Raw genomic sequence first — 14,247 nt, 5'->3', positions numbered from 1 at the left:
ACATTTCTTTTTTCTAAAAAAAAAAAAAAAAAAAAATTTTTAAATTGTAAAGTCAGATGTACAGAGAGAAGGAGGAGAGACAGAGAGGAAGATCTTCCATCTGATGATTCACTCCCCAAGTGACCACAATGACTGGCGTTGCACCGATCCAAAGCCGGGAGCCAGGAACTTCCTCCAGGTCTCCCACGTCGGTACAGGGTCCCAAGGCTTTGGGCCGTCCTCAACTGCTTTCCCAGGCCACAAGCAGGGAGCTGGATGGGAAGTGGGGCTGCCAGAATTAGAACTGGCGCCCATATGGGATCCTGGTGCATTCAAGGCGAGGACTTTAGCCGCTAGGCCACGGCACTGGGGGGCCCATTCCTCACATTTCAAAAAGATTTAATCACTTTTATTTTCTTTATGGTCCTTTAACACCCTTAGGAAAATTTCAACTTTATTGCAAGAAGCCCAGGTTTCTTTCCTCAGATCAAAATAAACAAAATATTTTGCATTTATAAGCCATTCCCAGTTTAAAGCCCTCCTTTTAAATAAGCTAGTTCTATCTATAAAGGAATATATTTCCTCTATAACTGAGATTCCCAAATGAAACATCACAGAAGACATGGTGAAGAATAAATGCAACAAGCAAAACAAGAACTATCATTACTGCAAATCTCACTTTAAATGCTTCTACAAATTCATGTTGTAAAAACTATTACGCAAATGCAGTTACCATCACAATGTGCTTTGACTAGCACAAGTCATTACTGTAAGGACTGGTATACTGTAAATTCACTTACATTAACACATTACTCCTTTCTGCTGTTTATCAATACATCTTTTTAAAAATGTCAAAACTGATGGGCCCGGCGAGGTAGCCTAGTGGCCTATTTGACTTTGCAATAAAAATAAATCTAAATAAATAAATAAAAATGTCAAAATTGCACTAACAGAAGGTATAGTTACAGATGTATTCCTGGTAGCAGGGCACAAAGGAGGGTAAATATAAGGGAAGAGGCAAGCAGCCAGTCTGGGTACCAAGGGCATCAGCATGAAGCTTCCTGGGCACTCTGGCACCGAGATTTACATGCAGGGTGGTCCCAAAGATGAGACTGAGGAGCAATGGTAATATCAGAGATCCAGAATGGTTACATGACGTGAGTTACATCATTCTATGCTTCCTTTTCTGGTATTTCTGCTAAATAAATTTCTTCCTCTACCTACGTGAGAATAGACTACACAGGTAATTAGGTAAATCCAAAACACTTAACAGATACAGGTATAGAACGTACATCTTAAAATGAAAAGTTAAAAATAGGAATAAGAAATAGTAAGATCATACATATCAGCTGTTCCAATTCTATCAAAAACAAACAAAAAAAATCCTGGGGACCAGTGCAGTGGCATAGCACACTAATCATCCACTTAACGGTGCTGGCATTCCATATGAGCAACAGTTCAAGTCCTAGCCACTTCACTACCAATTCAACTCCCTGTTAATGGTCTAGGAAAGCAGCAGAGGATGGCTCAAGGCCTTGGGTCCCTGCACCCACAAGGGAGATCCAGAAGCTCGTGACTCCTGGCTCCAGACCAGCCCAACTCCAGCCATTACGGCCATCTAGAGAGTGAACCAGGGATCTCTCCTTGTAACTCTTTCATGTCAAAATAAGTATCTTCAAAATTACATGTCTACACTTAGAACGACTTTTCTTTTGGCTGTTATATATAAAATCTTATTGCATTAAGCAATAAGGGAAGTATTAATGGCTTTTTTCCCTCCACCCTCCCCCCCCCCAGATTTAGTTGTTTTTACTGGGAAGGCAGATCTACAAAGAAAAGGTGAGACAGAAAGATATTCCACCCCGATGGTTCACTCGCCAATTGGCCGCAATAGCCAAAGCCTAGCTGATCTGAAGCCAGGAAATTTGAGCCTCCTCTGGGTTTCCCATGTGAAGGGTCCAAAAGGTTTGAGCCATGCTCCTCTGTTTTCCCAGGTGGAGCAGCCAGGATATAAACTGGTACCCATGTGGGATCCTGCTGCTGGAAGGTGGAAGATATTCAATGGAGCCATTGCACTGAGCCCATGATATATAATGTTATATTATGAACCTTGTATGACCACAGACTAATGAAACTGATTTGTATATTAACAATGATTTTTCTTCATAAAAGCAATTCATATTCAAAAAAGAAAAGTTGGAAATCACAAGGAGTACAAAGATGTTTTAAACAAACTACAAGTTTTACAATCCTAACTTAAATAGCCATATCACTACGGGTTTATTTTAAAAGCAATTTTCTAATAACATGCACTAATATGTCTGTGTTTATTATAAGAGTACAAATTTAATACAGCTGTCAAAACTATGTGTGAAACTCCTCATGTACAAATGGTAGAGGGTTATGTAACAAATTCAAACTCATTATTTTATGCCTTCATTACCTTTTAACCTAACATCACCAAAAATCATTCAACTTGATGTGACTGAGCTCAGAAACTTAAAGAATATGCTATTGTCCTTTTGCTTACACAGCTAAAAATCTAGATAAGACAGACACAAATATAAGGTGGCTGCATTAAACATATTATGTATGGTGGATATAAGGTAGAGCAGTTCCAGTTTCACTCCTGATTCTAGCTTTCTGGTGCTGTGTACCATGGGAGGCAGCAGGTCCCAGACTGAGTTTCTGGCTGCTGGTTTCAGTTAGCTCAGGTCCTGGCTACTGAGAGTATTTGGAGAAAAACCTAGAGGATATCAACACATTAAATGACTTAACACATAGAAAATGCCTTACCTAATACTTAGCATAGAAAACATGCTCATCTGGGACTGGCACTGTAATAGAGGGTTGAGCTGCTGTCTACAAAGCTGGCAACACAAGTGAGTGCCAGTTTGAGTCCTGGTTGTTCCACTTTTGACCCAGCTTCCTGCTAACAGGCCTGGGAAAGCTTCAGATGAATCAAGTACTTGGGCCCTGCTACCCATGTGGGAGACCCAGGAGGACTTCCAGGTTTCTGATTCCTACCTGGCCAGCCCTAACCACTGCGACCATTTGGGGAATGAACCAGCAGGTGGAATACCTCCTAAAAGGCAGCAGCTATCAATTCAATTGTTGGGACCCTGTCACCAACCTGGGAGACTCCAACTCAACCGAGTTCCCAGCTCCTTGCTTTGGCCTGGCCTGACTGGCTGTTGAGGACATTTGAAGACAGGACAATGGATGGAGATCTCTGTTTTTCTCTCATAAATAAAAAGAATGGCTTTTTATTTTTACAACAACAAAAAAAGTATAGTTAGGTAATGGTTGAAAATTTTTCAGCAGGGCCCAGCTCAACAGTGTAGTGGCTAAAGTCCTCACAACGCATAAGTCAGGATCTCATAAGCACATCCATTTGTGTTCCAGCTGTTCCAGTTCCAATTCAGCTCCCTGTTTGTGGTCTGGGAAAGCAGTAAAGGATGGTCCAAACCTTGGGACTCTGCACCCACATGGGAGACCCGGAAGGAGCTTCTGGCTTCAGATCGGTTCAGCTCCAGCCATTGCAGCCACATGGGGAGGGAACAAGCAGATGAAAGATCTTCTGTCTCTTCTCTCTGCAAATCTGACTTTCCACTAAAAAATAAAAACATCTTATAAAAAAAAAGGAAAAAATGTTTTCAGCAGAGTCAGATCGATTGGGATCCAATTCTAGCCCAATTACATAGAGGAAATTTCAAAAGATTCATTACAAAAATAAAATTGAGGGCCCGGTGGTGTGGCCTAGCAGTTAAAGTCCTTGCCTTGAACATGCCAGGATTCCATATGGGCACTGGTTCTAATCCTGGCAGCTCCACTTCCCTTCCAGCTCCCTGCCTGTGGCCCGGGAAAGCAGCAGAGGATGGCCCAAAGCTTTGGGACCCTGCACCCATGTGGGAGACCCGGAAGAGGCTCCTGGCTTTGGATTGGCATAGTATCGGCCATTGCGCTCACTTGGGGAGTGAATCATCGGACGGAAGATCTTCCTCTCTGTCTCTCCTCTCTGTATATCCACCTTTCCAATAAAAAAATAATAAAAATAAATCTTTAAAAAAAAAGATTTTATTTTTATTGGAAAGTCAGATTTATTGGAGAGAAGGATGGACAGAGATCTTCCATCCACTGTTTCACTCATCAAGTGGTCACAACAGCCAGAGCTGAACCAATGCAAAGCCAGGAGCCTCCTCCAGGTCTCCTACACAGGTGCAGGGTTCCAAGGCCTTGGGCTGTCCTTCACTGCTTTCTCAGACTGAAAGCAAGAAGCTGGAAGGAAAGTGAAGAGGCCAAGACATGAACTGGCGCCCCTGTAGGAGCCCAGCTTGTGCAATGCAAGGATCACAGCCAATTAGCCATAGCACTGGGCCTTACATTTTATTTTCTAAAGTCTTATTTATTTGAAAGAGTTACAAAAAGAGAGGGAGAGACTGAATTTACTATCTCTTGATTCACTTCTGCCAAATGACTGCAATAAAGCCAAGACCAGGAACTCTATTTGGGTCTCCCACATGGGTGGCTGAAGCCCGACTCCGGGGGCCTCCTCAGCTACTTTCTCAGGCACATCAACAAGAAGCTGGATGAGAAATGGAAGAGCTGGGATTTGAACTGCTGTTCTTATGAGGTGCCTATGTTACACAGGCTATTCCAACCCACTGAACCATAACACCAGCCTCTTGTGTATTTTAAATAAATAATCATAATTTAGGAGTAGACATTTGGCACAGAAATTGGGATGCCACTTGGAATCCTCACACCCCATGTCTGACTGATTCTGAATCTTGGCTCTACTTTTGATTCCAGTTTCCTGCTAACGCACATTTTAGGAGGCAGCAGCTGATAGCTCAAGAGCATGAGCCCTTATCACTCAGGTAGAAAACCCAGACTGAGTTTTGGGCTTTAGGCTTTGAGGAGTAAACCAGCAAAGATCTTTATCCCTCTCTAAGGTCTCAATATAGAGCTAAGGAAAAACTAACAGGACATATGACTGTGTATGAAGAACTATGTTAGCAATGATACAGAGGACGGGGGGCGGGGGGGGGGGAATCGGGGAGGGGATAAGGGAATATGGAACTGTATCATAAAATGATGATAATAATAATAAAATGTAAAAAAAAGAATACATTATTAAAACAAATAAATAAAAGCAAAAAAAAAAAGAAAAAGAAAAACAAACTTTATGATCTTCCATTAGGCACTAGTTTCTTTTTTTTTTTTAAGATTTATTTTTTATTATTTTGTATTGGAAAGGCGGATATACAGAGAGGAGAGACAGAGGAAGATCTTCCGTCCAATGATTCACTCCCCAAATGAGCGCAACGGGCCGATGCTATGCCGGTCCAAAGCCAGGAGCATCTTCCGGGTCTCCCACGCGGGTGCAGGGTCCCAAAGCTTTGGGCCGTCCTGACTGCTTTCCCGGGCCACAGGCAGGGAGCTGGAAGGGAAGCGGGGCTGCCGGGATTAGAACCGGCGCCCATATGGGATCCCGGGCATGCAAGGCGAGGACCTTAACCACTTGCGCCACCGTGCTGGGCCCAGGCACTAGTTCCTTAAATATAATACCAAGAGCACAAGTAACAAAAAACAAAACACACATAAATTGATCAAGTAAATGGGCTTCAAACTATAATAACTTTATGCTTCAAATGATTTTATCAAGTGAAAAAACAACATGTATTATGAGGGAAAACACTTGCAAATCAATTTCAATTGGGATCAGTATTCAGAATATTCCAAAAACTCTTTAAAACTTAACGATACTCTTTTCTACAGGGATTTCATCATGTTTGAAGTAGCAATATCTACAGGAATTCAGAACTGTTAAACTACCGAAACCACTTGAGTGTGAACCTCCTCGTAGCATGCCCGACATTGGGGACCCTGGGATGGCATTAGTGGCTGGCCCCATCCCAGCAGGGCATGGGGTGGCTGGGAGGATGGGTGTGGTTTTTGCTCTTGTCTCTCCCCCCTTCCTCCAGATACAGGAAAGTAAAAAGAGAATGTGGAAATAATTACCTCATCCACTTTCCTCTAGCCCTTCATCCTTCCCACATTAATCAACTATGCAGAAATTATCAAAAATAAAATACTAAAAATTTAATACTCTCATAAAAAAACCCTCAGTAAATAACTCACTCAGAAAACAGGTGGAGACTGAAGACATTTCTGCAAAGATGCACAAATGACCAATAAATATCAGAAAAAAAGTTGATCATCATTAGGCAAATCAAAACCACAGGGAGAGATTAATAGGATGGCTATAATAAAAAAGATGAACAAGTTGTAGAGAAATTAGAACCCTCATACATACATTGCTTGTGGAAACATAAAATTTTGTAGGAATTATGGAAAACAGCCTGACAGTTTTTCAAAAAGATAAACATGGAGTTACCATTTGAAATAATTCTCCTCAGCACAAACCCAAGAAGAACGAAAACATAAGTTCATTTAAAAATTTCAGCACATATACTTGCACAGCAGCATTGCTGCTATCAACCAAAAGGTGTTATCAACCCAAATGCTTGTCGGTTGTTGAAGAGATACATAAAATGTAGTAAGTACACACAATGGCATATTGTTCAGACGTACAAAGGAATGAAAAAATAAAATGGAATGTTCTAGCATATGCTAAAACATGCATAAACTTTAACAAAATCATGCTAAATAAAAGAAGACAGACACAGATAGTCACATATTATGAGATTTCGTTCACATACAAGATCAGAATAGGCAATGTGATAGACACAGAAAGTAGCTGGAGAGACAGGGAAATAAGGAGTGACCACAAATGCAATGGTGTTTCTTTGGGGGTATGACGACAATGTCCTGGAATCCGAAAGCAGTCAGTGGCCTGACTCAGGAGTCTAGAGGCTAAAGTGCTCGCCTTGTACACTCAGGATCCCATGTGGGCACTGGTTCGTGTCCCGGTTGCTCCACTTCCATCATGGCTCCTGGCTTGTGGCCTGGGAAAGCAGTCACCTTGGGACCCTGCACCCAGGTGGGAGACCCAGAAGAGGCTCTTGGCTCTTGACTTTGGATTGGTGCTGCTCTGGCCATTGCGGCCACTTGGGGAGTGAATTAGCAAACAGAAAATCTTCCTCTCTGTCTTTCCTCATCTCTGTATATCTGACTTTCCAAGAAAAATAAAATAAATCTTGAAAAAAATATTTCTAAAATTAAAACATATTAAAAAAAAAAAAAAAAAGAAGAAGTTAGGACCGACTGCCCAACTTCGTGAATATAACAAAAAGTCACTGAATTTTATGATACATAATTTATATCTCAACAAAAAAAAACTTGCAGAAAATATTGAGAGCATTAGTACAAAAAAGGGAAAGTCACACTGAAACAAAATATGCAATGAATATTAGGTCAAAGAGAAAAGAATGAACTCTTCGGCATCTATAGCTTTTCAAGTGCTCAAGGTAGAACAAACATTCTTCAAAAGATACTCAAGTTCAAATTAGAGAAACTGATGAACAGTAAGCCAGAATGTAGCCCGAAATGTACCTCGAAATGATGGAAAACACAATTTTTTTGAGTTCAAGATCTTATCATCCAGATAAATTCAATGATTTCTTGGGGAGACCATCTCTGGTCTGAAGCCAGAGCTGGCAGAATATCATCCCAATCTATTAAAAGCCCCAACACAACATCAACAACAATTTACAATATTATGGAATTAATTGACATGGTATTGAGTAACCAATATGTTAAAAAATGCAAGTTCTTAACCACATCCTGTGACTACTTCATTGACATTTCAGTTTTAGTTTACATACTGCCGACTTCTATACACCTTAAAATGGCTATAGAGTACTATTCAGGTATCTTGTGTCTATTTTCATTTTAGTATTTAGCAGTTTATAGTGTTGAAGCATAATTTTGCTGAACTTGGCAGATTTTAGGATAGTCTAAACTGGCTTAAAACTCTAACAAGGCATATGTCAACAGTTGAGGCACAGAACAGTTTTAGGAGGGGTGTGCAGAGAAATCTTCAATACTTTAGTGAGGAGTAACTAATCTTTGTGTCCTACCTACTAAGGTATAAGTGAGTCCAAGCCGACCATTTCCTGTGTGGTTCTAAGCTTTCTTTGAAGAACACAAATTTTATCACCAAATAATTTCTACCAAGTATAGGATCAAAAGTGTGGCTAAGAGGAAAGATAATAATTTTGAAAGAAAAAAATCAGTATGTAGAAAAATTCCAAACTGATTCTTTGCTTAATTCAATTAAATGGATTGTCTGAGAACATGCAAAAGGAGAACAATGATCCCTTAAAGGGTTCACCATGAACAAATCAAACCAAAGAAACCGTAATTTCTATTTTAAAATTTCTATTTTCAAACTTCATTTTATTTTAGGCAAAACTCTATATGCACAGTTTACCAAAATATTTCATAATATCCATTAAAATGTCATTATGGCCCAATAGTAAGTAGAACTAATTATCACTGAACAACCATAATATGCGTGATTCATGATTGTTATATATCCGGAAGGAGTCCACGGTTATGTTTCCAGACTTCAGAATATGTAGTCATTAGAAAACTTTTATCAACAACTGCATTAAGCCCTAGTAGGTATGCCTACCAAATATGAAGATGATGAAGATGGCCAAAGCATCAGGGGAAAGAGGTAAAATTAAATGCCTAAAGACGAATAAAATGAATTTTAAAACCTTAGATTTGAGACTCAGATTAACAACTTGTGTATAAAGAATATGGGGAAGAAACTGACAGTACTGGCTCCTATTGGGTCTAAGCAGAGAAGCTTAACTGGTAATGATGAACATCCAAGAGATTTCAGAAGCAGGGCATTTGGCTCAGCAGTTAGAAATCTGTATCAAGGTGACTGGGTCTGTGTCCAGTTGTTTCCAATTCCAGCCTCCTGCTAACGTGCATCCTGGGAGGCAGCAGGGCATGGCTCAAGCACTTGGGTCCATGTCACCCACAAGAAGATCCAGACTGAGTTCCTGACTCCCAGCTTCAGCCTGTTGTAGGCAATTTGCCGAACAATATTTTTTAAAAAGATTTGAAAGATACAGTTAAAAGAGAAACATCTTTATCCACTGATTTATTCCAAAAATAGCCACAGCAGTTGATGTTGCGCTTATAGGAAGCCAGGAGCCAGGACCTTCTCTAGGATCTCCCACATGAGTACAAGAGGCCAAGCACTTGGGCCATCTTCTGCTTCTTTCCCAGGCACATTAGCAGGGAGCTGGATCAAAAGTGGGGCAGCCAGGACCTGAACTGGTACCTATATGGGATGCTGGTAGCTTACGATGCAAAATCACAATACTACCTCCAAAAGAAAGCATTTTAAGATATCTGAATGTTACTGATAGATGGGAAGTGAAGCCACCAGGATTAGAACCACCACCTATATGGGATCCTGGCATGTGCAAGGTAAGGACTAACCAGTAGGCTACAGAGCCAGGCCATGAATGTTACTGATATTTTAAAAACAGCAGCATTTAAAAGCACAAGCAAGGTGTATCTATTATACCCTATCTGGTTGAGTATGATTTAAAATGCTGATTATAGTTCTGGGGTACCATGCCTCTACAAACAAAGAGCATCTAGAGTTTAAAAACAAAACAAAAGCTGTGATTGAAGTATCAGAAAGTTACATTACCTAAAAAATGATAAGCCAGAGCCACACACTCTGGAGAAGAAAATGCTGTGTGGTAAGAAGAGATTATTCGGCATGTGACAGTACATGTGTCAAAAGACCACTTATCTGGAAAAGGGATCACACTTGAGAACGCAAAATAGTGATAACTGCCTAAGTTTTGATGTTTAAAGAGCTAGATTCAAATTCCACTTCCATTAGTTACTACTATATGTTCTTTAATGTTTATACAGGTATTGTCCCCTTATTTAGGAAAAGATACTATCTCATGAATGTATAAAAAACAAAATAACCAAGCATTGGCCTCATATGACACACTGAGATGCACAATGTGAGAGTCCTTGCCTAGAGTTCTTCGAGTTATTCCAGAACAGTATTTCTGCAACCCACTGATCATGAAATGGTAGAAAACCTTTTTTTCTTTCAAGTGCCATTTGGATGTTCATAAAATCCTTTGTACATCACACTAAAATTATTAGCCTGCCTTAGATGTATCAAACCTGTGGCTGCCTGGGCAGAGCCTGACCAAATGATTTCCTGCACCACATAAGGGCTGGATGTTCCTTACCCCTGCATTAAATGGGTCACAGAATCAGTTTAATGAATGGTAACCATCATTTTTTTTCTACTTCATTAAAAGTGAAAAATTAGAGTGTACTAGGTCAGTAAAAATAATCTCCATTTGTAAAACTTTCTTCAATTACACATGTATGTATTAGGTTACAATGTTGAACATACCGGATAGTTGAGGACAAAAAAATAACAGTATGGAAAGCACTGCTGCAGACCATCATTTCTTCCAAGCATGTCTATCAAACACTAGTTTCTCAGGATTGTTCTTCCACCACTCCTCTGGCAAGTCAGAGTACACATCCTAGCTTACATGCCTTCAACTTGGCTTGCAACAAAACTGTAACTGACTCATGCTCAGAGATGAACACTTAAAAAGATCAACTAAGTTGGGTAGGAGGCTGGGTGGGGCTTCTCCCTGCTTCTTCTCTGACCCCAGATTGGGGGGGGGGGGTGAATGATGATATTAGTGTGGAAAAAATGGTCTTCCCACTTTCCTGTAGCCCTTGATCCTTTGCACCTTAATCAACTATATAAGATTATTTAGAAAAAAAAGTGCCCCACTAAAAAAAAAAAGATCGACTAAGTCCAGTTAGCAATCCATACGCCAGAGTCATTCTATTCAGTATACATTTGCATTTCACAAAAATTTTTTAAACTAATTTGTGCTGAACCCGATTTTTCATTTATTTATGTAACCCCAGAACATCTTCAAAACTACTGACACCTTCAAAACTAGCATTTCGTGGTGTAAACACCTGGGGAAAAACATGTCTTCCACACAAAAAAGATCAACTAGACAGAAATTACACAAGATAGGTGTTTTGGGGGGCTTGTTTTTGGCTTGCTACAAAAGAAACAACTCCTAAGACTATGAATCTGTTTGCCACTGACAGCTACACCTTTCAACTTACCCATCAAATATATACCCAACATATTTTAAATGATTCATCAAACTTGCAATTTATATAAATCTTTTCACGGAAAAACTATGATTTCTACAATATTTATGTTAAGACATGGAGCCAAGAACACATTAGTAAGCAGGAATCTGGTCAAAAGAAAATTCTGCCACAGTATATCAGGCTTGCTTCAGAAACTAAACTTGCTCAGAAACTAAAGCAGTAATAGACTTCTCCAAGTGGAGTCCATGTTGATGAGTGCAGCAAAGTCTCACTATTACGAGCTTTGCTATCAGCATCACTGAGATGACTCGGGGTTCCTTTAAAGCACATACCTGCTTGGCATTCCTTAGAGAGGATATGATTTTACACTTACACAAAAACTGTGACTACCATGGTCAGTTCTAATATATTAGGAACCATGCAGTGAAAAGGAGATTTAAAATGATTATATTCAAGAGGACCTCTTATCATTTAAAACTTCCTTGCTAGGACTTATGAGCAACTCTTTGCAGAGCAACTCTGCCAGAGCACAAAACGTCCTTTCTGCTCCTTCCCCAACTCCACCCCAAAGCTACCCACTCAAACTTTTGCCCCAACTACTGCGTGCTAGTGTTTTCTTCCCAGTTTGAGCACGATCAGTGCTTCTGTTGTTCTAAGTCAGGGTAGACACGGTAGCTCATGTGTGTTAGTTACACTTGGCTTTCCACAAAACCCTGACCGGTGCAGAGATCAACACTCAAGAATTTGCAGACTCTCCTGTGACATCATACAAGAGCTAACTAAATATTTATTTAAATAACCAGGCTTAAAAATAATAACTAACATTGGTGTCTCTTAAACGCCTGGCCCAGGGTACTCAAAGCACACACATACTATCCCGCTTCACCTTCCCAACTCTAAAGAGGTAAGAACTATTATCTTTTCCCTCAAGTAGCAAGTAGGGGAAGAAAAATGAACCTCAGAAGAACCCGTCCAAGGTCATGCAGCAGCTGGTAAGTGACAAAGTCAGGGGCTGAATCCAGGCAAAACTCTTTAACTATCTCAGTACCCTGCCAACCAGCCCCACCCCTTCCAGGGCTCCAGGGAGGCTCTCATCTAAGTCAGAAGTGTCAATTTCACAGAATGGAGACATTTTAGCTAAAAGTTAAAACTTTAAAGAGGATGAAATAAGAGAAAGAACTTCCCACTGACATCTTTATTCGGTAACAGTAAAATGAGAGAGAAACTTCGTGTTTTTCTCATTGATGAACGTAAAAGTGTGGGTCACAATTTCATCAGGTGGCTCCCGACGACGTGACTGACACTTTTAGACAGTAACCCAGGACTCTTCTGCTCTGCCCCCAGGATGGCAGAGAAATGCAAGAAGAATCGGTTGTCACTCCACAGCTTCGAAAAATGCCAGAGTCAATGCTTGTTTAAAAATGAGAGAGCGAGCCAGGGCTCCTGCTTCGCTCTCGACACAAAGCAGCCCCATCCTCTGCCCTCTCCACACAAAGCCACCTTCACCCTCCTACCCAGCAGCGGGTCCCCAGCCCCGCCAGAGCCGCATCCCCCATACACACAGCTCCCAGACCCTGCCCGCAGCACACACGCAGGCAACACTGGCAGTCCCCGGGCGCCCGAGGACGCCTCCACCGGCGGACCCCTTCTCGACATCCAAAATGCCCAGGTCACCCTCCGAAAGCCTAGGTTATCACTGCCCAAAAGCAAGGTCTCTTTCCTACAAAGCAGTTCCCCCTCTCTCCGACTCCTCCTCCCACGGCGACCAGCCAGCACTACCCGAGCTATGCCGACCCCACAGAGCCCCACCTCGTCCAGCACCCAGAGGGTCCAACAAACCCGCAAAAAGCAGCCACGCTCCCCTCTCCCTGCGCACGCCCCAACTCCAGCTGACCTTCCCGCAGCCAAAAGCAAGGAAACCACGAGTTCTCCCCTCACCACCTCCCACCCGGCGCCAACACAATGCCACACGTCCTCCCACCGGGACCCTCGGGACGCGCACCTCCGCCCCCGGCCCGTCCCCGCCCAGCCCGGGCGCCCCGCGCTCACCAGCTCTCCTCCTCCTCCTCCCAGCCTGACAGGCGCTCCAGCTCCTCGGGCCGCAGCGGCTCCACCTCGTCCAGCAAGCCGCCCTCGCCCGCCGCCAGCAGCGAGCCGGCGTCTCGCAGCTCCTCGCCGCTCGTCCGCCTCGGGCCCGAGCCGGCCCCTCCGGCCGACTTGGCGCCCAGGCCCAGGGGGAAGCCCCGAGGGGACGCCGCGCCCGAGGAGGGAGTGGACGCGCCCGCCCGGATCGGGCTGCCGGGCCCGAGAGGGCCTGCGCCCTGCACGGCCCCCGAGCGGCTCCTCAGCTGTTCGTTCTGCTTCTCCAGCTTCTTCACCAGCTCCTGCAGCTTCCGCACCTCCTGGTCCGCGTTCACGTTGGAGTTAACGTCCTCCATCCCTGCCCCGTCGCCTCCGCCGCCCGGCCGCTCGCTCGGCCTCACAGCCACAGGGAAGGAGCCCGACGAAAAGAGGCGCCGCTGCCGCCGTCGCTCACTCTAGCCGAGGCGCCGGCATAGAGCAGGCCCAGGCTCCACCGCCAGGGTCTCCCCAGCTCGGGTTCCCAAGCACCGCTGGCCCCAGCCGAGCCGCCTCATCTGCGCCGGCTCCAGGAGTGGGGGAGGCGGCGCCAATATCCGGCCTCTGCCGCCATCTTCCCTCCGTCCCTCCGCCCCCCGCACTCCGGCCCAGTCGGTGACCTCAGAGCGTCGGGCGGTGGGGGAGGCTGCCGCCGGCCTCTGAGAGCACCGGGCGCCCGGCTCGCGGCGGGGCGGGGCCTCCGCCGGAAGGGGCGGGACGCGGCCGCTGCGAGGGAGGGGCGCGGCCGGGCTAGCCCGGGGAGTGGCGGTGGCCACGGGTGGGAGGTGAGGCTGGCGGCGGGCGAGACGTACTGTGCGACCGGCCTGAGGGGCGCGAAGTGTGCCTTCCGCTCCCAAGCACCGCACTTGGAACTGGCGGGCCTTTCCTGACCCACGAGGGACAAGTCCATGCGTGGGCCGGAGACAGGGATTCTTCATCTGTTGGTTCAGGAAATATGTAGTCATCGCCTGCCTGAGACAGATTGTGGGACTGGCAGCAGCGTCAGAAACAGCCTGTGGCCCTTCCTCCTCC

At 43.9% G+C, this 14,247-nt stretch overlaps 1 protein-coding gene across 2 annotated transcripts in view; it reads right to left on the bottom strand.

The window, feature by feature from the left end:
* SLAIN2 (SLAIN motif family member 2) overlaps positions 1–13,941 on the bottom strand; it is a 74,481-nt gene extending 60,540 nt beyond the window's left edge. Inside the window, exon 1 of one of the 2 annotated variants that reach the window (XM_040966413.1) lies at positions 13,147–13,941. In XM_040966413.1, coding sequence (XP_040822347.1) covers positions 13,147–13,535 — 389 coding nt within the window. In that variant the 5' untranslated portion in view covers positions 13,536–13,941. The remainder of the gene's footprint in view (positions 1–13,146) is intronic. The other variant, XM_040966412.1, reaches the window with a different exon arrangement.
* Between the last annotated feature and the right edge of the window lie 306 nt (positions 13,942–14,247).

The sequence above is a fragment of the Ochotona curzoniae genome, unplaced genomic scaffold (genome assembly GCF_017591425.1).
Source record: "Ochotona curzoniae isolate NIBS_2020 unplaced genomic scaffold, NIBS_Ocur_1.0 scaffold_4505, whole genome shotgun sequence".
Taxonomy (NCBI): Eukaryota; Metazoa; Chordata; class Mammalia; order Lagomorpha; family Ochotonidae; genus Ochotona; species Ochotona curzoniae.
The sequence above is the reverse complement of the archived record's forward strand: the minus strand, read 5'-3'. Positions and strand labels throughout refer to the sequence as shown.